This window comes from Pristiophorus japonicus, chromosome 4, assembly GCF_044704955.1.
Source record: "Pristiophorus japonicus isolate sPriJap1 chromosome 4, sPriJap1.hap1, whole genome shotgun sequence".
Lineage (NCBI taxonomy): Eukaryota > Metazoa > Chordata > Chondrichthyes > Pristiophoridae > Pristiophorus > Pristiophorus japonicus.
In genome coordinates, this window is record NC_091980.1 from 211,465,802 (window position 1) to 211,491,578 (window position 25,777).

Here is a 25,777-nt window from a genome sequence, read left to right on the forward strand (position 1 = left end):
GAAAAGTCATAGTATAGCTCTTAATAAATTACATGAAAGAATGTAATCCATCACACTGCTGTGTCTCTTTAACATTCTCACTCTTATCAAGCATGTGACCGTGTCCATGTCCACATCATGACTTTATTTATATTAGTGTGATACTATGTCCTGTAAAGAGACCAGCATATTAAAACCCAGAATACTTCAAGAATAAAAATTATCAGCTTTTTCGAAAGACAGGTGCAGATGTATAAACAACACAGTGTGGTCTAGACACTTTGAAAGGAAAGAGCTTAGATGAAGGGGAAGCTTTACACCAGAAACAAAAGCAACTGTTGGTTTTTCTCCAATGTGGCAACCCAAAAGAGGTTTCCGTGGAGATAGAAATACACTTCTGAAAACAAGATTTATTTTCAAAAAAAGATTACAAGAAAAAAAATTACCCTTTCCATTTATTCCCAGGAATATATTAATCCAGAATGTTTTAGACATTCTGCCTATAAAGTTAGCATATTACTTAATATTATTATTAGCCTACATCTTTATTAAGGTGTACTACATGATTTTCCGATCAAGAGTGCTTGCTGTAAAACCTTATCAGGCAATAGTTGTATTTTCTTTATTTTGGTTAGAATAGTTTGTGGTATCAAGTTAAAAGTGTTTACTCGTGGGGAAAAATATTCTGAAACTAGGATCTTATCCTTTCAATGAAATACATAATTAGTAGTTTTTTCAAAAAATAGAAAATGCTAGACATTGAGATTAGACATTGTAAAAAGCTAATATACAAGATTGTCACAGTTATGTAAAGTACCTTCAGAAACTGCCTGTACATCTCAGCTGGAGAAAAATTCCAGTACACTTGTGCATATTTCCTACAGTTAGTGAGTTACAAATGTGATCTGTTTAAAAGGCATAAATAAAGATCTTTCTAATAATGAATGAGAACTGGTCTGCCTGCATGCATACACTTTTGTATAAATGAGCCTCCACTACAGGAGGCTAATTCCAAAGAACTAAAAATCTATGGGACACTATGATAGTTTTGCTCATTTAGGTGTAGCAATTGACATCATTATATTTACCCTTGGCATAAATAATACCATCAATTGTTAAAATCAAATTCAACTTCATATTTTAAACATAATCCTAGTAGAGTATGTGATATATAAAAGAGAGGAACTATCATTTTTAAATATACCAAACATGTTGGGGACACAGCTTCTTCAGTTATCATTTGAATCATGTCATGTTTGTCTACTCTTCAATTTAACACTAAGTATTTGTACTGCACTTCTTTTGACAGACATGCGTCTGTCAAGCCCACCTCCCCATGCCACGTCTGTCAAGCCCCGCCCCCATGCAGCATCTGTCAAGCTCCGCCCCCCCCAGCCACGAATCATTCCCTCCACATAGTGCCAAGAAGCAGGACCTGAGGCCCGAGACTCCGCTCAGGCCCCGACTCTCTTCGCCCGCTCAGGCCCCGGCCACGACTCTCTTTCCCCACCCCCCCCCCCCCCGACTCTCTCCCCCCACCCCGACTCTCTTCGCCCGCTCAGGCCCCGGCCACGACTCTCTTTCCCCGCCACCCCCCCCACCCGACTCTCTCCCCACCCCGAATCTCTTCGCCCGCTCAGGCCCCGGCCACGACTCTCTTTCCCCGCCACCCCCCCCCCCCCGCCGACTCTCTCCCCACCCCGACTCTCTTCGCCCGCTCAGGCCCCGGCCACGACTCTCTTTCCCCACCCCCCCCCCCCCGACTCTCTCCCCCCACCCCGACTCTCTTCGCCCGCTCAGGCCCCGGCCACGACTCTCTTTCCCCGCCACCCCCCCCACCCGACTCTCTCCCCACCCCGAATCTCTTCGCCCGCTCAGGCCCCGGCCACGACTCTCTTTCCCCGCCACCCCCCCCCCCCGACTCTCTCCCCACCCCGAATCTCTTCGCCCGCTCAGGCCCTGGCCCCGACTCTCTCCCCTCCCCACCCACCCCCTCCCCACCCCGAATCTCTTCGCCCGCTCAGGCCCCGGCCCCGCCTCTCTTCCCCCCCCCACCCACCCCCTCCCCACCCCGAATCTCTTCACCCGCTCAGGCCCTGGCCCCGACTCTCTTCCCCCCCCCACCCACCCCCTCCCCACCCCGAATCTCTTCACCCGCTCAGGCCCTGGCCCCGACTCTCTCCCCTCCCCACCCACCCCCTCCCCACCCCGAATCTCTTCGCCCGCTCAGGCCCTGGCCCCGACTCTCTTTCTCTCCCCCCCCCCCCCCCAAATCTCTTCACCCGCTCAGGCCCTGGCCCCGACTCTCTCCCCTCCCCCCCCACCCCCGAATCTCTTCGCCCGCTCAGGCCCCGGCCTTGTCTCTCTTCCCCCCGCCCCCCCCACCGACTCTCTCTCCCCGCCCCCCCCTCCCCAACTCTCTTCGCCTGCTCAGGCCCCAGCCAGCCCCGAGAGCGGCGGCTGGGAGGCCAGTTAGTTTACAGCTTTGTTTGTGAGTGCGCTGAAGGAACATTCTCTCTCACTGATGGAAGTTGCTGCTCTATAATCGTGCACGTGAGGCCCACCGCTAATCAGACCACGGAAACAAAAGGTTTGGGACCGGGAGCAGGGTGGAATAGAGAGAGAGAAGCTGGGCGACGGAGGGAGAGAGAGAGGCTGGGAGAGGGAGGGAGAGAGAGGCTGGGAGAGGGAGGAAGAGAGCGAGTTTGGGAGAGGGTGGGAGAGAGAGAGACTGGGAGACTCGGGGGAGAGAGAGACTGGGAGAGAGGGAGAGGCTGAGGGAGTGAGAGAGAGACACTTGGGGGTGGGGAGAGAGGCGTGGGGAGAGAGTGAGAGAGATTCGGGGAGAGAGTGAGAGATTCTGGGAGAGAGGGAGAGAGAGAGAGAGAAAGAGATTGGCGTAGAGAGAGAGAGAGAGATTGGGAGAGAGAGGCTGGGGGAGAGAGAGAGAGAGACTCGGCGGGGGGGGGCGGGGAAGAGACACGGGTGTGGGGTGATCGGAGGGGAGAGAGGGAAGATGGATTACGTTCTTCCAACCCCCTACAAGGGCCATCATTGGAGTGGATGATATCCAGAAGTCAAGACATTGTCACTATTCACTTCATACCTAATAAACCTGTTGACAATCCGTATGCAATGCCCCATCTATGGTGGGAGGAGTGGGAGAAGGGATGTACTTGGACTGGGGTAAGGCACTTCGGCTGGGTGAGGATGTACATGGACTGGGGTAAGGCATTTTGGCTGGCCCTTGCTGCCTTCTGGGGAGATCTGTTCTCTGTCGCTTCAGGAAGTCAAAGTGGATCAAGTTACAATTTGCAAAGTCAGTGAGACCTTGGAATAGGCAGTTCCAGTTACACATTCCAGTGAAACTTCAGGGTGTGGCTTATCCTCCAAGGGAACCAATCATAGACAAAGGGTGGAGCACGTTTTCCATTTTTGTAGTGCATATAAACACCTCCTTTATTTAACTAAATTGCTAATTTGCTCAGGAAATCCCTTTGTCTTAGCATGGCTGACAGTTAACCAATTCTCTAAGTCCTCTTACTAGTAAGTCAATTGGCAGCAGTAAAGGCCATTAGCAGCACAATACTGTAAAAAGGTACATTTCTTTGACATATTTAAGAACCCGTAAGCTAAAGGTTAAACATTATCAATAATTTATTTATAGTGTGTGTCTCCCTAATTCCAAAGCCAAAGGAGGTGGATTATAGAAGCACGTGGTATTCGGTATTTCTAAATAATCTATAGTAAAAATGAAGTTAGCATTGATATAACAAACTTGCATGAGTGATCAGTGAAATATTAAAAAATCACAAATCAGGGTATACTGCGGAGTGCTTCAAGATAATTGGCTGGATGCAGAAGGTTTTTGTTTTGGTTACAGGAGAAATATTCGATGCACCGTTTTTGATGTTTGTTTAGTTGCTGATTGTCGTATTGATAATACTTGGAGCAATGTTCTGAGGTTCAAGTTTAATGCTTTCTCAATTGGTTCGTGAGACTGGATGAGTTTGGAGAGATCAGATTTGAATGTGGTTCTTAGTCCCATGTTATGGTGATTATAGTAAATTTCTCAATCTCATTTTATGCATACTAATTTCTAGATTTGTTTCAAGTAAATCAGCAGTTAATCACACTTTCACAAACATCACAGATACAGTGATTACTGGCATGTTTTGGGGAGACCTGTGTAAGTTTTGAATTTCATGGGATTTCCTTGTCTGGTTTGCTGTTGCTAGTTTTATTAAAATTATAAAGAAATCATGCAAATTGTATTTCTTGCACTTAGTGTTTACATCATGTGCTGTGTCAATGTTCTGAGACTTTTTTACATGATTTGTTCAGGAATTTAATGGAGGTTGTCTTTACTCATTGACAAAATGTCAAGTAACCTTCATGCTGTGTCTTTCAGCTCTATTTCTCTTTAATGAATATTTTTTATCATATTTTATAAAGCCCAAATTGTACAACATTAAAATAACACTGCATGCAGCCAATGGATTGTAAATCAGACAGAATCTGTCTCTGCAGACTACTTCTCCTCCTGCAGATTGATTCCATTTTCAGTTGCAGCTTCACAGTCTCAGTTGCACTTTTTGTCAGATCAGGAAACAAGAATATGAACTGTGAAGGGCAAAGATTCTCACCTCTAACTGTAAGAGCACAAGGAAGAAATGGCCTTTTGCTTGTATGTATAGTTATTTATTCTGATAAGTTGGGCCATAAATAAGAATGCTTATAATTTATAGGTATTTGACTATCACTGCCTAAGCTCAGTGCAGTTTGGTTATTATTGATTCAGAAAGGGGATAGATGGCAGTTGGGCATTGTAATTCTGGAATTGAATAGTGAATAGATTTTACAGATTTTTTTATTTTAAAATCTTGCAGTGATAATTTATTATTTGCCATTGTTTGTTACACCATGGATATTCCACATTAGATTAATATATTAGTGTGCTTCATTAGGATCAGTAGACTTTTGATGGTCACCCTTAATATTACATTACTGTAACCCATTTAAGTGCAGACATATTATTAAAGTTATATATTTTTTCAGCCTTACTTATTATGTCCACCAGATGGCCTACTTCCCAAACTGGACTGTGGGACACATAGTAACAAAAAATTGAAGTCGTTCAATACAATGATCCCAAAATGATTATTTGCTATTTTGAGCAGTAGATGTTTTGGTATTGATCACATGAAATGTCATTTTGCAGTTTTAAAAATAAATGATTTTTTTAACATTTTGTTGAATTTGTTTACTTTCTTTACTATTACCAAATTAACATGTTCACGAGGAAGACAAATCAAGCCTGCTGCTGTAGAAATGATTTATTTTGATGCAAATAGACTTGTCTAAAGCTGTAAATGACAATTTTACTGTCAAGCAGAGCATCTGTCATCATTATTTCATCATTACTACTATCAGTACACTCAGTGTTTAAATTCCTAACTCACGCCTGAAGAAAACTGAAACTTGTTTCCTGCATGCGTGACATAGTGGTGTTACTTTTTAAGTGAAAACGTGGGACATTTGTTTATTTCAAAATGTACACAAACGGATTATTTTTATCAAATTCCAAAATTGCTAAGTGAACCTCATCATTGTTTACAAAGGCAGAACTATCCTACAAGCTTCCAGCGGTTCTCTGCAACGATTGAATGTTTTTAAATTATTTTTTCAGCAGTAATAATTGAGCAATTAGGAATTTCTCCCACCCATAGTCACACTATAAAAACAATTTTCTCTGAATAATCAAGCTGACAACAATATTGCTCGGTGTCTGTTTTTGTTTGGATCTTTTCCAAATGCTTCGGATGCCTCCACAGAAACAGATCTGGTCTGTTGAAGCCTCCACTCTCTTCCAGAGTTTACTGTTTAATTTGGCTTCAGCAACATTTGTCAATTGGCTTCACTTTTTTTTTTGCTAACCTGCTTGGCAACTAAATTCGGATGTGTCTTGTAGAGAGCATTAATTTTACTTTTTGCATATTTTTCCTAAGGTCATGTCAAGGTTAGTTTGAATTCCATCCTACATTAAGACTTCTTTCACAGCTATTTAGTTCTGCAGCCTATTCCCCGCTGGGGTCTGCCCCTTGGGCACGTCAGTGTTTCAGACCTGACAAATCACACACAGATGAGTCTGTATCCAGCTTTTCGTACAGTTGATCATCAAATAAATATTTGAATATATCAAGGTTTTTCAGTAAACACATTTCTTTGGTGTTCTTTAGTTAAATTTCACAACTGTAAAAATGTACTTCTCCTTTGACCTGTGTTGCTGTGAATTCTGTGGGTATCTTTGTTGATAAGATTGTGCTGGAAAGAGGAGGTTAATTAAAGACAGGATTGAAATTCATTTAATCTGTTGTAAAAATCCTAAACCATATATATCATATGCTGGCATGTATGGATAACATTTCAATTAATTTATGGATTGTGCACAAGAAAACTATATGTTAATTCCAACTCCTGTGAGATGCTTAAAAAGTTGATTAGAAACATTATAATTTCTAATCAAAATGCACGTCAATGCATATTTTCTTCTGCAATTTCTTATGCATCAAATTAGTTAATGAAATTGTATACAAATTTTTTTTTGCATTATTATACTTTTCTTCATTGTTTATGTGTGATGATCTTTGCATTCTTTATTAGGTCTCCTCGTATGCTTATGATTTGCTTCCAATTCTTTGCCAATGTGACCCTTGATCCAGTCCCATTCAGGTGCCCAAAAGAGGCCTAGGGTGATTCACTCATTCCCATCCACTCTGTGGGTATGCCCCTAGCCTCAACTTGTCACCTCCCTTGATTCTTAAACTAATCAACAATTACATCTTATCAAAATTTTGTAATTTATTTGAATTCTTCCTCCCTCTCCTTCACACACGTCAAATTATTTTTCTTTATTTCTTTTTGCCTTCTCTATGCCATACCACATTCTTCAACCATTGGGCATTCAGATGAGTTACTCACAAGGTTTCTTCCAATAGCAGTGAGTCTTCAGCCTCTGGGAGGTGCGGCTGAAAGTTCTCTCCAATTTTTTCCTCTCTCCCTGTGAAGATGCGAATCACCTACCCGAGTGATACACTTGACATTAAGAATGCACTGTATTGAAAATGATGGGCCTGCACTAGCGTTGTGTTACTCAGTGCCTTGCTGCATGGCTACATCAATGAGCCACCCCACCCTGGTGTTTATTGTTCTCAGTCTTGCTCATTATTTTGTGTTAACAATTATTTATACAAAAGTAAAATGTGTTTTGATTTTTGAGATAATTAAGTTAGGAGATTTGTGCTTCCATATATACTCATTACAATTTGCAATCATCCATTTTCCTTAAAAAATCAAAGTTAATAAACCAATTGTAGGAAAATTAACAACAGATGATATTTTCAACTTGTCACTCCTCCAGATCCTTATTACCACTTGCTGGGTAGGCCATTGAATAACAAAGGTTATGCAAGAGTCAGACCATCTTTGATGACAGCTATTCTGTTCTGTAATTGGAACTTGGGATTGTATTTTCAAGTGAATTATAATTAGAACCTACAAATAAGGTGGCGAAATAGGAAAAAAACGGATTCATAATTGCAAAACTTGCTTAAGTCATAAAGACAGTTTCTGTCTTCCAGCAAGCACTGTAGAGTGTAAGATTTTTATATAATCAGATTTTTCAAAAATAAAATACTGCCATCCATCTATGAGATTCCTCTCCTAATACTTTAGCACATTAAAGTGAAACTAATTGGCATAAAGTGTTTTCTATGTTTTATTAACTCAATGTGTTTCAGGCAACAATTAAGTGAAAGCACCACATTGCATGTGCGACTCCTCTTGCCTAGTAGCGCTCCATTTATCATCGCAGTTTTACATTGACCTTGACACCCACTTCATTAGAATAAAGATTGTCTACCATTTAGGTTACTTTGTTCCTATGCACACAGACCCCATGCAAATTTTGTGCAGATAGAAGAGCTGTGAGCCTGTCAGAGGTCATCAGCATTAAATGATTGCAGCTATTTTTTCCAACTGCTTCTTTTCATTCTGTGAATCCAGAACAGTGGGAATACTCCAATCTAATATCTGAACTCTTTGGCTGTTGGCTGTGTAACATGAATCAACAGGAAGGTTTATTACTAATGATAAATGGCTATAATGCAATATTCATCTACCATAATGTAATCTTCGTGAAGAAAAATTCTAACAAGTTAAATAACCCCTGCATGTCTTCAGCAATCTATATCATCAAAAGTCCTTTAAAGAGTTCCCAATTTATCAAATTACTGTCACTCTCTAAACACTTTTATACATGGACACTACTTTATCTAAAGACACAGTTAGACAAAATGACATACCTGTCATTGCAATGTACTTTCCTCATTTACAGGAGGTAAAGAAAGTACTTTTTTGACCTCTTAAACTGTCACTAGTAACTCTCTTCAATACATTAGATGCCCATATTTCAGATAAATATGATCATTACTTTTTTCTTTGACTCACATTCTACTATTAATCTTTTGAAATAATTGCACATGAAAAACCACAACTTTGTTGAAAGATTTCTGCAGTTGAAAAGCAGGGTCAAAGTGAATAAGCTGTCTGCCCTCATAAGAGAATTTCAGAGTAATATAATTTGAATTTAATTATTAATGGAAGGTATTTAAAAAAGATTGCTTCATGATCTCCTATTAGTGAATTTGCAATTCATTTTGATATTTGGAGTTTGATTTATAATGATGATAATGCAATCTATGTCCAATTAACAATGCATGGGCTATGTAATGTGATTTTCAATGCGTGTAAATGGAATCAGCTTGAAGAAAAAAAACAGATTCAGAACCTCAAATGTAATTTGCTTGGTGAGTTCTGCCAATTTTAAATGACATTGCAGTTCTTTAATCTTTTCAAAGATCATGAAGTAAATGTATTGAGAATCAAGTTATCCCATTACTACTTTACAAAAGGAAATGTGTAGCATCTTGTACTGTTATCATATTCTGAAATTATTGGTATGGTTCTTTGTATTAAAAACATGGCTTTCAGTTGTTTCTAGATTTTGTATTTGAAAATCTTTGCCTAGCAACCAGCTGTATTCAATAACAATAGTTAAGGTAGTTCTGCTCATGTTTCTTACATTGAAATGTTAGTAAATGGCCAGTCTTGCCTGTAAAATGACTGCATAGGGTGACACTCTGGTCTCTCTCAGATTCCTGCACTGTATATGTAGGCAGCAGAGCTTAGGACCTTGGACTGCAAAATAAAAAGGGCCTTTGTTCATCACTGAATGACATTAAGCCTGGGTTTCCTATGAGGCCATTATGCATCTTAGCAGGCACATTGTAGATAGTAAAAACTGGAGTTACTGTTAACTGTTTTCGGAAAAAAAGAATGCTGTTTTTTTTTAGAATTTATAATCCATTTTTAAATTGTAGTCTTGTAACATATCAATTTCTGCTAAATTTTATTATTAATTATGGGTTGCAGCAGAAGACCTCAAAATAGTCTTATAATTATCTCAGTAATCTGCAAAATTTATTGGCTTTTTCAACCTCTATTCGGCAGTCATATTTACTCTGTCAAGTTCCCTTTCTCTCTGACCAGCAGAGAAACGATATCAGGATGTTGCTTCACTCTGTGCTTTTACAGCATTGTTTTGCAGTCTTTTTTCCTGCCGCTCTGAAGTTTATTACAACAGCTGAATTCTTGGGGAACTTTGCGGCAGAGTTCACATAATATGCAGTCTTTTCCCCTGGTAGACTAGATACATCATCATCTTGGGCATCTTTCTGACTTTCTCTCTGAATACAACATTGTTTCATCACAACATCTTGTGCAGTTTTCACTATAATAGATTAGACATGTGTAGATTTTTTCATATGTGCAAGGTCAGACCAGTTCTGTAAAATTTCCATGATAGTTTTCTTCCTTGACCCAAGTTTGAGTAGTCTCCGCATTCTTTTCAGAAGTACCCAAATCTGTCAAAGTGAGTCTTCTATACTAGTTTGAAAATGGCTTATTCTTCTGGTCACCATGGTGACAATTAACAGTGTTTCAAGGCTTTGTCTGATTCTCCATTTGGACAGAGTTTTCTCTGGTGCAATTTTTGCCAAAACTGTTATACAAAAGCATGCATTTAGCAAAAGGAAAGAACAAGACGGTATGTTAATTACATTCACAACAATTTTAAATAAAGATTATAACAATTTTATCTATGTTTACTTTGCAGCACTGTGAAGTGTGAATGCAAAAACAATCTCAACTTTGTGCAGGGAATTTTCAAACAATCTGGAGGCAGTTGGATAGTTTTCCATTGAAGAAATGCGCATAAAAGTTTTTCTAGAATGAACTAATGTTTGCTCAGAGTCCCTAGAATGTGCCTTTGTGCATTTAGCAATTTATTGCAAATAATTGGCTGAGAGAGGGCAGTAGGAACCTTTTATGAAAATTAGAAATTTGCAAGCAACATACAAATTTTTGGTTTAAATAAGATTGGATACTGTATTGTTAGTCACCTTTATCAATGACCAAATACTTTTTGTGTTTAGGTATCTTGCATCTCCCTTCAGTAGTTTTTGATTTTTAAAGCATTAGTGAGCATGGTTAAATGTATACCACATAAACACACAAATGCTCCCTTCATTCTTTAATTTGATTTTGCCTCTTCCTTTGAATTCCCTGTGCCTCGAGTACAATTCCCTGGCTGACAGCGGGGCAGGTGACCTGCTACAAGCCATCTGCCAATGTTGCAGTTAAGCCTGAAATGCAGGGGAATGACTCTGGGTGAATTGCTCCATGATTTTGTTTTCTTTCTCTCCTATCGGGAAATCCCCGACCACTGCTTATTGTCTCCCTTGGAATAATTGATTGAGAACTCTCCACATGAGAAATTGTGGCCTTAAACTGTAACATTTATGAATCTACATAACTTGCTACATAAGAACATAAGAAATAAGAGCAGGAATAGGCCATTTGGCCCCTCGAGCCTGCTCCACCATTCAATAAGATGATGGCTGATCTGATCTTCGCCTCAACTCCACTTTCCAGCCCGCTCCCCATAACCCTTGACCACGCTATCGTTCAAAATTCTTTCTATCTCTACCTTAAAGATATTAAATGACCCAATCTCAAAAGCTCTCTGGGGTAGATAATTCCAAAGATTCACAACCCTCTGAGAGAAGAAATTCCTCCTCATCTCCATTTTAAATGTGCGACCCCTTATTCTGAAACTATACCCCTTAGTTTTAGTTTCCCCCATGAGGGTAAATATCCTTTCTGCATCTACCCTGTCCAGCCCCCTCAGATATTCAATAAGATCACCTTTCAGTCTTCTAAACTCCAGTTAGCTCAACCTTTCTTCATCAGATAAACCTTTCTTCATAAGATAACCCTTTCATCTCAGGAATCAACCTAATGAACCTTCTCTAAACTGCCTCCAATGCAAGTTATTCCTCCTTAAATAAGGAGACCAAACTGTACACAGTACTCCAGGTGTAGTCTCACCAACGCCCTGTACAGTTGTAGCAAGACTTCCCTACTTTTATACTCTATCCCCCTTGCAATAAAGGCATTTGCCTTCCGAATTACTTGCTGTACCTTCATGCTAACTTTTTGTGTTTCATGTACAAGGACCACCAGATCCCTCTGTACCGCAGCATTTTGTAGTCTCTCTCCATTTAAATAGTATTTTTCTTTTTTATTCTTCCAACCAAAGTGGATAACCTGACATTTTCCCACATTATACTCCATCTGCCAAATTCACTTAACCTATCTATATCCCTTTGCAGATTCTTTGTGTCCTCTTCAGAACTTGTTTTCCCACCTATCTATGTATCTGTTATGTTCAAAATAACTTCACGAGACTGTGTTGTAAGCTCAAACCATTGTGACCTTGGTCTCTTTTTAATATAACTCCAAAGTGAGGCAGCAGCATGGTGGATTGCCTTTTATACCTGCTTGCTCCAGGGTACACAGGTGACCCAAGGTCTCCCACAGGTGTGCCCTCTAGTGGCAAGTCTTATACACAGGTGAGGTTCACATACATAACAGTATCATCAGCAAATTTGTCTACATTACACTTGGTTCCTTCATCCAAGTAATTAATATAGATTGTAAATAGTTGATGCCCCAGCACTGATCCCTGTGGCACCCCGCTAGTTACAGTTTGCCAACCTGAAAATTACCCATTTATCCCGATTCTCTGTTTTCTGTTAGTTAGCCAATCCTCTATCCATGCTAATATATTACCCCCAATCCCTGAGTTTTTATAGTGTTCAGTAACCTTTTATGTGGCACCTTATTGAATGCCTCTGGAAATTCAAATACACTACATCTACTGGTTCCCCTTTATCCACCTTGCTCATTACATCCTCAAAGAACTTCAGCAAATTTGTCAAACATGATTTCCCTTTCACAAAACCATGCTAACTCTGCTTGATTGTATTATGATTTCCTAAATTTCCTGCCATTACTTCCTTAATAATGGATTCCAGCATTTTTCCAATGACAGATGTTAGGCTAACTGGTCTGTAGTTTCCTGCTTTCTGTCTTCCTCCTTTCTTGAATAGGAGCATTATATTTGCGGTTTTCCAATCCACTGGGACCTCTCCAGAATTCAGAGAATTTTGGTAGATTACAACCAAAGCATTCACTATCTCTGCAGCCACTTCTTTTAAGACCCTAGGATGCAGGCCATCAGGTCCAGGGGATTTGTCCACCTTTAGTCTGCTTAGTTTGCCTAGTACTTTTTCTCTGATAACAGTGATTGTTTTAAGTTGCCCCCTTCCTATAGCCCCTTGATTATCTATTATTATTGTTATTAACACTAGTTCCAATCTATTCACTCTTTCATTGCTATCACACTGGTTGCATATATACATAACAGGTGTGACACAGATAGTGCAGCTAATTATTTAATAACTGATTTGTATTGGCTGCTCAATGAGTTTAATCATTACATGTCATGACACAAACTTGTATTGTACCAATCAGTGATGCACCTCACTGGAACACCATCATGTCATATTTTTAATTAAATAATTTTCTTTCATAACATTGATACTGCAAGCATACTCAATTCAGACATAGAAAAATAGGGAATAAAGGATCCATTTCTTGCAATTTTTATGTATCAGCGCTTGTGTGAAGTGATAATAGCCAAAATAGTAATTATATTTATAAAGAGGTGAATTCCTGATCCAAGATGGACCCCAATATCCAGAGAGGGGGAAACTTAAAAGGTAATCCAATATGCAGAGTACGGAGCCGGGCTAAGTGATCAGGGCACCGAACCCCCGTCCAAAGCAATATTGGAGCGGAAAAGAAAAAGGGGGAATTTTTTCCGAAGCAGCTGGCCACCTCCCCTTTAAACTTCACCCCGGTAGCAGCCGGCTGCCAGGTCCGTGTCCCCTGAAGCTGTCGCTGTTATCGCCCGCCGTAGCTTCAGGGGGGCGAAAGCCAATTTAGGTGCCAGGGCAATGCGCACGGCAATGATGTCATGATCAGGAGACCAGGGCGCAACGCCGTTGCCCTGCCCCTAAATTCCCCGAATTTAGCAGGAGTCGTTAGCAGTGCCTGGTCGCAAAGTCACTTGTGTTCTGTTAGCGCCCCTGCTAACGTTGGGCGGGGCACGTTGACTGCATGCCTGACACAAGACTCCCAAAGCAAGCGCTCTACTCGGAACTCCTACATGGCAAGCGAGCCCCAGGTGGGCAGAGGAAATGTTTCAAGGACACCCTCAAAGCCTCCTTGATAAAATGCAACATCCCCACCAACCCCTGGGAGTCCCTGGCCAAAGACTGCCCTAGGTGGAGGAGGTGCATCCGGGAGGGTGCTGAGCACCTCGAGTCTCGGCGCCGAGAGCATGTAGAAAACAGGCGCAGGCAGCGGAAGGAGCATGCAGCAAACCAGTCCCACCCACCCTTTCCTTCAATGGATGCCTGTCCCACCTGTGACAGAGGTTGTGGTTCCCGTATTGGACTGTTCAGTCACCTAAGAACTCACTTTTAGAGTGGAAGCAAGTCTTCCTCAATTTCAAGGGATTGCCTATGATGATGATGATAACGGGAGGCATAAATGACCCCAATTTCTCCCCCATGTGTTTAAAACTAAGCAAATGAATGACCAATATGAACGAAAATAAATTCTTGTAAAAATTATTGGAACTTATGTTTTCTTTAAACACTGAGCAGAGATATGCGTCCCAGAACCGTGCGATGCTTCTCTGCTGTTAGAACAGGAGAAGAGTGGGACTTCCCATTATACCAGTGACTTATGTGTCTGACGCCTTCGGAATTACTGGGATCAGGCAACGAATGTACTGTATGTCTGTTTCTTTCAGTATGTTGGGGGCATTGCAAGTGGGACTGCTGGGAATTCTGGCGGATGATGTCATCATTCTGCCTCCATCTAGGACGTCAGACTGCAAGGGAGGGGTCACAGGTTTTACTCATCCCACCCCACCCCAGGAAATGCCAGCACATCTTGAGTGGGGCAGAGACCCAGCATAAACAGGTCCCGCCCCAAAACCTGCCTCCACTTGCTTCGAGCCCACCACTCAGATCACAAATTTTAGGCCATGATTCCTCATTATATCTGAATATGGTGCCTGTTAAATGTGCAATAAACTCTTGCAGTACACCAACACACTGACAGTGTTATGTCTTGAATAAAGAGTCAGACTAGATACTGCAAGTTCAAAGTAAGGTGTGACCGTAGTCCTTTATTACAGATCTCAGAGTGCCTCTCCAGCCTGTGAGGCCTTCTTATATACAGGTGCTCCCAAGGGATTGTGGGATTCTTTGGGACTCCAGGGGATAAGCCCTCTGGTGGTTAGACATGGTATTTACAGGCTTACATACATAACAGACAGAAGATATAATTTTACAACACAGAAGGCCTCTCAGACCATTGCATCTATGCTGGTTCTCTGAAAGGGCTAGCCACATACGCCCTTTTTCCTGTTCTTTCCCCATAACTTGTGTCTCTTTCAAATATTAATCCACTTCCCTTTTAAAACCAATTACAGATTCTACTTGCACCTCTGTTTCTGTTCGGGCATTCCATGTTCTAAATCTTTCCATTAAAAAAAATCTCTTCACCACTCCTTGTCTTCTTTTAGTGATTATTTTAAATATATGCCCTTTAATTACTAACTCACCAACTGGTGGAAGTAGATTTTCCTTTTTGACTTTTCTGAAACCCTTTGTACTTTTGATCACTTCTATCAAATTCCCACTTTATTTATTCTAATGAAAAGACCCCCAGTTTCTTTAGTCTATCTTCATAAATAAAGTTTCTCATCCTCATCATCATCTTAGTGAATCTCTTCTGCAACCTCTCCATAGTCTTGACATCCTTTCTAAATTAAGTCACCTAAAACTGAAAAAATATTCAAACTGTTTTATTATTACCTCTGTGCTTTTATATTCTACTACATTTTTATGTTTATAAAATCCTTTACCATTTCCTATGTTTTACCTGCCCCTCTTACTTCATGCCCAGAAGGCACGGCCACCAATGGTTATAATCAGGGATGCTCAAGAGGACAAAATTAGAGGAGCGCAGACATCTTGTGGGGTTGTGGAGCTGGAGGCGATTACGAGATAGGGAGGGGCGAGGCCATGGAGGAATTTGTAAACAAAGATCAGAATTTTGAAATTGAGGCGTTGTTTAACCAGAAACCAATGTGGGTATGTGATTATAACCATTGGTGGCCGTGGCTTCCTTAGCCTGGGACCCCAAGCTCTGGAACTCCCTGCCTAAACCTCTCTGTCTCGCTACCTCTCTTTCCTCCTTCAAACCTACCTCTTTGACCAAGCTTTTGGTCACTTGCGCTAATTTCTACTTGTGTGGATCGGTGTGACATTTTTATCGCATAATACTCCTGTGAAGCACCTTGGGACGTTTCACTATGTTAAAGGCGCTCTATAAATACAAGTTGTTGTTGTGTAGTCACTGTTGTAATATGGGAATCGCAACCTGCGAGAGACCATCAGCAGCAGATCGGGACCATAAAAGGAGCGGCGAGCGGTGGCCATGGGCAGCATGGCGGCCACTGCATGGTACAGCACGATCTGGTACAGGAGGGCGATGGCAGCGAAGAGGGACGTCATCAAGGTCCAAATTGGTGATTGGAGCGTAGGCAGGTACAGCAGGAGCGGCGAGGTCGGGGTGAAGGAGCGGCGAGAGAATGTCGAGGGACGTGATCGGGTCCAGGAGAGGCGTGAGTTCGGGGCCCAGAAGAGGCGAGGGCCCAGGGGCAGCACGGGACAGCCCACACTGCGATATGTCTGCGCACTAGGTCCGTGCAGCACAGCTGGCCTCCAGTCATTTTGGGTAATCCTTGCCACTGGACCAAGACCTAGCTCTGTCAAGCCCGTGTGGTGGCTGGTGTGCAACGGTCACCACACGTTAAAAAAAATCCACGCACTGACATCTTCCACCCTTCAAGATGTAGTTCGGGACCTGGAATATTAGGTCCTTCATTGAAACATCTGTGAACTCATCCCTTTTTGGTGTGAGAGCAAGTCATCCTTGTTTTGAGGGACTGCCTATGATGATGACTTTATGCCCACTCTTAGCCTTTCCAAACTCTTTTTATTTCCCCTCAAACCTTTCTATGTTTTGCTTGATATTCTTTTTTATTTCAGCATTGATTTTAATTTGATTTCTCCACTGAAGGAGTACTGCACTGTCAGACGGGTCATCCTTCAGATAAAATGAGCCCCTGTCTGCCCTCTCACGTAAAAAATCCCATAGCATTATTCAAAAAAAGCAGGGGAGTTCTCCTGGAGTCTTGACTAACATCACTAAAACAGGTCATCTGGTCATTTATCTCATTAGTATTTGTGGAAACTTACTGTGTGCAAATTGGCTGCTGCATGTGCCTACATTACAACAGCAATTATACTTCAAAATGTACTTTATTGACTGTGTTGCACTTCAGGAGTCCAGAGATCTTGAAAGGCGCTATATAAATGCAAATTCTTTCTTACTTTCTTTACTCATCCATAAGGGGCCCCTACATATTGGCTGCTGTCCACTTTTGTGTGCATCCCATTTCAGGCAAACAGAAGCTCTGAGTAAAGTAGAATGAGTTTTTGTGCATTTCAGATATGTGATTGACCCAAATAAGAACCTAGTCTTAAAATGCAGCTTTCTGAATAGTATATAAAAACAGCAAAATCTACAGACATCTTAACGAGGAAAACCTCTCGAGAGAGTGGTTAGACATTGATCAAAGGACAAAATTTTGAATTAAATAATTAGTTAAGAACCAGTTCGTTTTTGATTGTGTTACGGGTGAATTACAATATTGGCAAGTGAACTGAAGCAGGAATAGTGAGCTGGCTTTCTGCAGCCAGTCACCTCCACTCTGACAGTCATGTGAATGAATTGTTTTAAAAAGAATGTTGTGAGGTCTCAGAGCAACAGAATTAACAATGTTTTTGATTTGCTCTTTATCCTATGTATCAATGTGTAGTTGTAGGAAACAGTATTTCATTAAATTAACTTTCTTGAAAACACTTCAACTATAATTCTCCACACTGTAAAGTTCAGTAAGTTTTTAAAAACTAGACCTGTTTTGTCATTTCAGAGAAATACGTAAAAAAATGATTGCTGCTTCTGAAAATGACATACTGTCATGATAATAAATACATTTTCTGCATCAATTCTCCCTGTTGTATTGTCCCAGCATGAAAAGAGTCACAATTTTTGAAAACCGTTGGTACATGCTATATTGACTCATATTTTTAAAATAAATAAAAATCAATTTGAGCTGGAGCTGTATCCTATATACAAATTGATTTTGGGGGGGTTGAGATGCAGCTTATATGTGATTCAAAATAGGGTATTTTAAATGAAAGTACAAAGCTGTGGGCCATTTTGCTTTACAGGGATACAGCATGGAAATGTCAATGTGGCTTCCCAAGAAACTATACTTACTAAAGAAGGTTGAATCTCTGAGACAAGCTGCTAGCTCATTACCCCGTGACATCCTTGAAAAAGTAGAGGGAATTAAAGACAAATGGCATCTGTTAGAGGTACGTGCTTTTTAATGATTAGGATATATTTTAATTTTCAGTTTATGCTTTGCAGATGTTGACACATATTAATTAAATATTCACAGCCTTGCTTTTCTGAGCAAACAGCCATGTTATCTTTGTAGTGAAAATAGCACATTTTGTCCTTTGTAAAAATATTTTTGAAATATTGAAGATTTTTAATTTTTCATACTCAGCAGGGGGAAAAGAGTAATCATAGTGTTCATAATTTATATATTAACATTGCTTATCACATAAATATGTAGTAATGATAGGTCTGCAGAGTTCTAAAGCTGGCAATAATTATAACTTGGGTAATTTGTCTTCCCTAATTAGGAATGATATTTACCACTGTGCTGATGAATGTAACCATGGTAGTTATCCAGATTCCCCATTTGTACAGAATTTACTGGAATAAAAGCTAAAATTAGAAAATATTTACTTACATAATTTAAAAATGAGAAAGTAAAACAGCATTACTATTCTCGCTTTGCATCAGGTATGAACGCATTTCACAAGCAATACATTATAAAGCCTTTATTTATATAGTTCAAACTTTCATCAGGGATTGCTTGCAGATTAATATGAAGTGTAACATACTAGAGATTAAGATAATAGGTACAGCCTCAAGAAATTTTTATATCCTTCTGATCACGTTAAAAAGTAAGTCAAGTCAAATAATGTAATGGTCTAAAATCAAGCTGTCAAGTGGTTTCCATCCTAATTGTTCCTCCAGATAGTGGTGTAATGTTGTATGTTGTATACCTCTCCTATGGCTTAGGTACTATCTGTTCAGCAATAATAAAATGCACATTTTTACTGGTCTTCCAAGTAGGATGTTGTTGACTGAAGTACTGGCATCTACTTGTGGCATGCTTTCTTTTGACAGATGTTTAGTTTCCTTGATTATTTATAACCAAATATTGTTCATCACCAAACCCAATTTTTTAAATTTACTCCCTGTTATGCTTCTACATAAACATAAGAAATAGGGGCAGGAATGGGCCATTTGACCCCTCGAGCCTGCTCCGCCATTTAATAAGATCATGGCTGATCTAATCTTGGGCTCAGCTCCATTTCCCTGCCGCTCCACGTAACCCTTCACTCCCTTATCATTCAAAATTCTGTCTATCTCCAACTTAAATTTATTTAATGATCCAGCCACCACACCTCTCTGAATTCCATTTACAACCCTCTGAGAAAAGACATTCCTCCTCATCTCAGTTCTAAATGGGCGATCCCTTATTCTTAAACTATGCCCCCGAGTTCTAGATTTGCCCACGAGGGGAAACATCCTCTCTGTATCTACCTTGTCGAGCCCCCTCAGTATCTTATATGTTTCAATAAGATCATCTCTCATTCTTCTAAACTCCAATGAGTAGAGCCTCAACCTGCTCAACCTTTCTTCTTAAATCAACCCCTTCATCTCAGGAATCAGCCTAGTGAACCTTCTCCGAACTGCCTCCAATGCAAGTATATCCTTCCTTAAATAAGGAGACCAAAACTGTACGCAGTACTCTCGGTGTGGCCTCATCAATACCCTGTACAGTTGTATCAGGACTTCCCTATTTTTATACTCCATCGCCCTTGCAATAAAGGCAATTCCATTTGCCTTCCTGATTACTTGCTGTACCTGCAAACTAACTTTTTTATGTTTCATGCACAAGGACTCCCAGGTCCCTCTGTATTGCAACACTTTGCAATTTTTCTCCATTTCAATTGTAATTTGCTTTTCTATTTTTTCTGCCTAAGTGGATAACCTCACATTTTCCCACATTATACTCCATCTGCCAGATTTTTGCCCACTCACTTAGCCTGTCTCTATCCCTTTGCAGATTGTTTTGTGTCCTCCTCATAACTTGCTTTCCCACCCATCTTTGTATCATCAGCAAACTTGGCTACATTACACTCAGTCCCTTCATCCAAGTCATTGATATAGATTGTAAATAGTTGAGGACCCAGCACTGATCCCTGCGGCATCCAGTTTGCCAACCAGAAAATGACCCATTTATCCCGATTCTATGTTTTCTGTTAGTTAGCCAATCCTCTATCCATACTAATATATTACTCCCCAACCCCGTGAACTTTTATCTTGTGCAGTAACCTTTTATGTGGTACCTTATCGAATGCCTTCTGTAAATCCAAATATACCACATCCACTGGTTCCCCCTTATCCACCCTGCTCGTTACATCCTCAAATAACTCCAGCAAATGTGTCAAACATGATTTCCCTTTCATAAAACCATGCTGACTCAGCTTGATTGAATTATGCTTTTCCAAATGTCCTGCTACTGCTTTCTTAATAATGGACTCTAGCATTTTCCCAACGACAGGCTAACTGGTCTATAGTTTCCCGCTTTTTGTCTGTTTTTTTTTAAATAGGGGCATTACATTTGTGGTTTTCCAATCCGCTGCGACTGCCCCAGAATCCATGGAACTTTGGTAGATTACAACCAATTATCTCTGCAGCCACCTCTTTTAAGACCCTAGGATGTAAACCATCAGGTCCAGAGTACTTGTTTGCCTTTAGTCCCATTATTTTATTTTACCGAGTACTACTTCACTAGTGATAGTGATTGTATTAAGTTCCTCCCTACCTATAGCCCTTTGATTATTCACTATTGGGATATTTTCAGTGTCTTCTACCGTGAAGACCGATACAAAGTATTTGTTCAACGTCTCTGCCATTTCCCTGTTCTCCATTATTAATTTCCCAGTCTCATCCTCCAGGGTACCAACATTTACTTTAGCCACTCTTTTCCTTTTTATGTACCTGTAAAAACTCTTACGATCTGTTTTTATATTTCGTGCTAGTTTACTCTCATAATCTATCTTCCCTCTCTTTATCATTTTTTTTAAGTCGTTCTTTGCTGGCTTTTAAAAGTTTCCCAATCCTCTGGCCTCCCACTAGTCTTGGCTACATGGTATGCCTTTGTTTTCAATTTGATGCCCTTCTTTATTTCCTTAGTTAGCCATTGATGGTTATCCCTTTTCTTACAGTCTTTCCTTCTCATTGGGATATATTTATGTTGCAAGTTATGAAATATCTCCTTAAATGTCCGCCACTGCTCATCAATCATCCAACTTTAATCTATTTTCCCAGTCCACTTTAGCCAACTCTGCCCTCATATCTTTGTAGTCTCCTTTATTTAAGCTTAGGACCCTGGTTTGAGAACCAACTTTTTTCACCCTCCAACTGAATTTGAAATTCACCATGTTATGGTCACTCATTCCTCGAGGATTCTTTACTATGAGATCATTTATTAATCCTGTCTCATTACACAGTACCAGATCTAAGATAGCCTGCTCCCTGGTTGGTTCCGCAACATACAGTTCAAGGAAAATATCCTGGATACACTCGATGAACTCTTCCTCAAGCCTGCCCTGGCCAATTTGCTTTGTCCAATCAATATGAAGGTTAAAATCGCCCATGACTATTGCCGTTCCTTTATTACAAGCCTCCATTATTTCTTGATTTATACTCCATCCAACAGTGTAGCTACTGTTAGGGGGCCTATAGACTACACCCACCAGTGACCTTTTCCCCTTATTATTCCTTATCTCCACCCAAACTGATTCAACATCTTGATCCTCTGAGCCAATATCATTTCTCACTAACGCACTGATCCCATCCTTTATTAACAGTGCTACCCCACCTCCTTTTCCTTTCTGTCTGTCCTTCCGAATTGTCAAATACCCCTGAGTATTTAGTTCCCAGTCCTGGTCACCTTGCAACCATGTCTCTGTAATGGCTATCAAATCATACCCATTTGTATCTATTTGTGCCGTCAACTCATCTATTTTGTTACGAATGCTACGTGCATTCAGATAAAGAGCTTTTAAGTGTGTTTTTTTACCCTTTTTTCCTGCTTTGACCCCACTTTCTGATTCACCTTTATGCTTATACACTCTGTCCCTTCCTGGCATGCTCTGGCTTTTATTCCCCACCCTCCAGTGCTACCCTGATCTATTGCCTTCTCCTTGTTCTTTGACTTTTTAAATTTTCTCTCCGATGCCCCCATCTCTCTCTCTGATTTCTCCCTGATCACGCATCTCTCCCTCTGATCTCTTTCCTGTAATGTATGTATACCTGGGTATATCTGCCACCAGGGGGAAGCGATCATCGGAGGTCATTGGGCCACAAACACACTCGTGCAGCCCTTGTATATAAAGAAAGCCTCCATGTTTAATCCTCACTTTGAGAGCAAATAAGGTAGAGTCAGGTCGCACCTGATTGAGTTCACGGTACTAAGCCTATTGAGTTATTGCATACGCAACATTTCTGAACCTCCATCTCTCCCTCCGATCTCTCTCTGAAACTCCATCTCTCCCTCCGATCTCTCTCCGACCCCCCCATCTCTCCCACCCCCCCATCTCTCCCTCCGATCTCTCTTCGACCCCCCCCCCCCATCTCTCCATCTGATCTCTGATCCCCCCCATTTCTGCCCCGATCTCTCTCCAATCTCTCCATCCGATCTCTCTCTGACCCCTCACGATCACCCATGACCCTCCAAACCACGCTATACTCACCCTAACCCTCACGATTTCAAAGCCAAGCAGCACAACAGTTGCCTGCTCCAGGGCTGTGGCTTCCTGGGAACCTGTGTAAAAAAAAAACACGCACACCAGCTCCATGATGTTCCCAACCAGAACTACTTTCCCACCCTTCTGCTACCCGCTTGGAATCCTAACCCAGTAAATCTCAGAGCCTATACTTTAGTCCAGGATTTATATTTTGTGCAAGGCTGTAAGTTTTAGTCCAGACTCTATGGGGGCTGAATTGGGCTGTGTTGTGACAGTTTTTTTAGGTGCTACGTGGCAGCCTAATGCTAGAAAATTGTGTCTCGATGCGCGTGCACACTACTGACAGGGTGTGCAGGACACCATTTTGGTAAAGAGGTTTGTGCATGCGTACCTAATGACCGCTGGCAGCATGCAGAACAGGCAGATTATGGCGTCAATCAGCACTGCCATTTTTGAATTCCATATTCCAGCCAACACCCTGTCCTAACCTCACACAGCTGAACATGATATTAAATTAAATGAAGGACCCCCACCAGCGCTATTTAAATGGATCATGAACTACTTACAGGTTAGTTGTTTAATTATTTCTTCTGGCTGTGGTACAATTGTACGTATTTTTGGAGATTTCCTATTCTTGGATAAAGTTTGAATCGTCTTCAGGAAGTGTTCTGGATGGCGTTGAAGTATTTTTCCGTTCATTTAAAAGCTTGTGCTGAATCAAGTTGCTTCCAGACATGGATAGCCTGGTAGAGTTTCCTCTGGGAATTGAGCATGGCTGGGAGAATGAACACAGGCGACACAAGAGCAGGACATAGAAACATAAAAAATAGATGCAGGAGTAGGCCATTCAGCCCTTCTAGCCTGCACCGCCATTCAATGAGTTCATGGCTGAACATGCAACTTCAGAACCCCATTCCTGCTTTCTCGCCATACCCCTTGATCCCCCTAGTAGAAAGGACTTCATCTAACTCCCTTTTGAATATATTTAGTGAATTGGCCTCAACTACTTTCTGTGGTAGAGAATTCCACAGGTTCACCACTCTCTGGGTGAAGAAGTTTCTCCTCATCTCGGTCCTAAATGGCTTACCCCTTATCCTTAGACTGTGACCCCTGGTTCTGGACTTCCCCAACATTGGGAACATTCTTCCTGCATCCAACCTGTCTAAACCCGTCAGAATTTTAAACGTTTCTATGAGGTCCCCTCTCATTCTTCTGAACTCCAGTGAATACAAGCCCAGTTGATCCAGTCTTTCTTGATAGGTCAGTCCCGCCATCCCGGGAATCAGTCTGGTGAACCTTCGCTGCACTCCCTCAATAGCAAGAATGTCCTTCCTCAAGTTAGGAGACCAAAACTGTACACAATACTCCAGGTGTGGCCTCACCAAGGCCCTGTACAACTGTAGCAACACCTCCCTGCCCCTGTACTCAAATCCCCTCGCTATGAAGGCCAACATGCCATTTGCTTTCTTAACCGCCTGCTGTACCTGCATGCCAACCTTCAATGACTGATGTACCATGACACCCAGGTCTCGTTGTACCTCCCCTTTTCCTAATCTGTCACCATTCAGATAATAGTCTGTCTCTCTGTTTTTACCACCAAAGTGGATAACCTCACATTTATCCACATTATACTTCATCTGCCATGCATTTTCCCACTCACCTAACCTATCCAAGCCACTCTGCAGCCTCATAGCATCCTCCTCGCAGCTCATACTGCCACCCAACTTAGTGTCATCCGCAAATTTGGAGATACTACATTTAATCCCCTCGTCTAAATCATTAATGTACAGTGTAAACAGCTGAGGCCCCAGCACAGAACCCTGCTACTTGAAGATAGAGGAGGAGAAGAAGAGCTGTCAGGAGGAGGCCAAACCCGCCGAGAGTCTTTAGGGAACACTTCTCTTACCTCAAGGACCTTATTTCCTGTGCTGTCACGCTAACCGTGGCTCTTAAACTTTTATGCGTCTGACTCTTTCGAGGTGGCTGCTGGAATTATAAGCAACATCTTGCAGTTTACAGTACACTGCTGCATAAGGGAGGTCACTGAATCTCTATACACAGAGAGACAGCATTATCTCATTCCCTCTTGCCAGAGACAAGCAGGCAGAGCGAGCACGTGGGTTTGCACCAATTGCAGGATATTACATGGTGCAGGGTGCCATTGACTGCAAGTACATTGCTTTGCGTGCGAACTCTGTCATTTTCATGAACCGAAAGGGATTCCACTTGCTCAATGTGCAGCTGGTGTGTGACCACAGGCAGCTCATCATGCAGATGAATGCCCATTATCCTGGCAGTAGTCATGATTCCTTCATTCTGCAGCAGTCCTTGTGCCAGCTTTATTTGACTCGCCATGGCAAGTCAGATGTTTTTTTCTGGGAGACAAGGGTGACCCACTCATAACATGGCTCATGATTCCGGGTCCGGAACCCGTGCACATGTGCACAACAGGCCAACAATGAGAGCCATGCTGCCGCAAGGAACATTACAAAGCACACCATCAACATCCTCAAGCAATGCTTCCGTTGCCTGGACCTCTCTGGAGGAGCCCTGCATTACTCAAGCTGAGCGGGTATCAAGATATTAGTATGGATAGAGGATTGGCTAACCAACAGAAAACAGAGAGTTGGGACAATTCTCTGGTTGGCAACGAGTAACTAATGGGGTGCCACAGGGATCAGTGCTGGGACCCCAACTATTTACAATCTATATTAACGACTTGGAAGAAGGGACTGAGTGTAACGTAGCCAAGTTTGCTGACGATACAAAGATGGGAGGAAAAGCAATGTGTGAGGAGGACACAAAAAATCTGCAAAAGGACATAGACAGGCTAAGTGAGTGGGCAAAAACTTGGCAGATGGAGTATAATGTTGGAAAGTGTGAGGTCATGCACTTTAGCACAAAAAAAATCAAAGAGCAAGTTATTATTTAAATGGAAAAAGATTGCACAGTGTTGCAGTACAGCGGGACCTGGGGGTACTTGTGCATGAAACACAAAAGGATAATATGCAGGAACAGCAAGTGATCAGGAAGGCCAATGGAATCTTGGCCTTTATTGCAAAGGGGATGGAGTATAAAAGCAGGGAAGTCTTGCTACAGCTATACAGGTTATTGGTAAGGCCACACCTGAATACTGCTTGCAGTTTTGTTTTCTATATTTAAGAAAGGATATGCTTGCTTTGGAGGCAGTTCAGCGAAGGTTCACTAGGCTGATTCCAGGGATG

The 25,777-nt window shown here is 41.5% G+C and overlaps 1 protein-coding gene across 3 annotated transcripts in view; it reads left to right on the forward strand.

Annotated features, from left to right (window-relative positions):
• Positions 1–25,777, forward strand: part of akap6 (A kinase (PRKA) anchor protein 6) — a 589,551-nt gene that overhangs the window by 395,663 nt on the left and 168,111 nt on the right. For all 3 annotated transcript variants that reach the window (XM_070879057.1, XM_070879059.1, XM_070879058.1), the window contains one exon: positions 17,883–18,029. In XM_070879057.1, the coding sequence (XP_070735158.1) occupies positions 17,883–18,029 (147 nt within the window). The remainder of the gene's footprint in view (positions 1–17,882; positions 18,030–25,777) is intronic.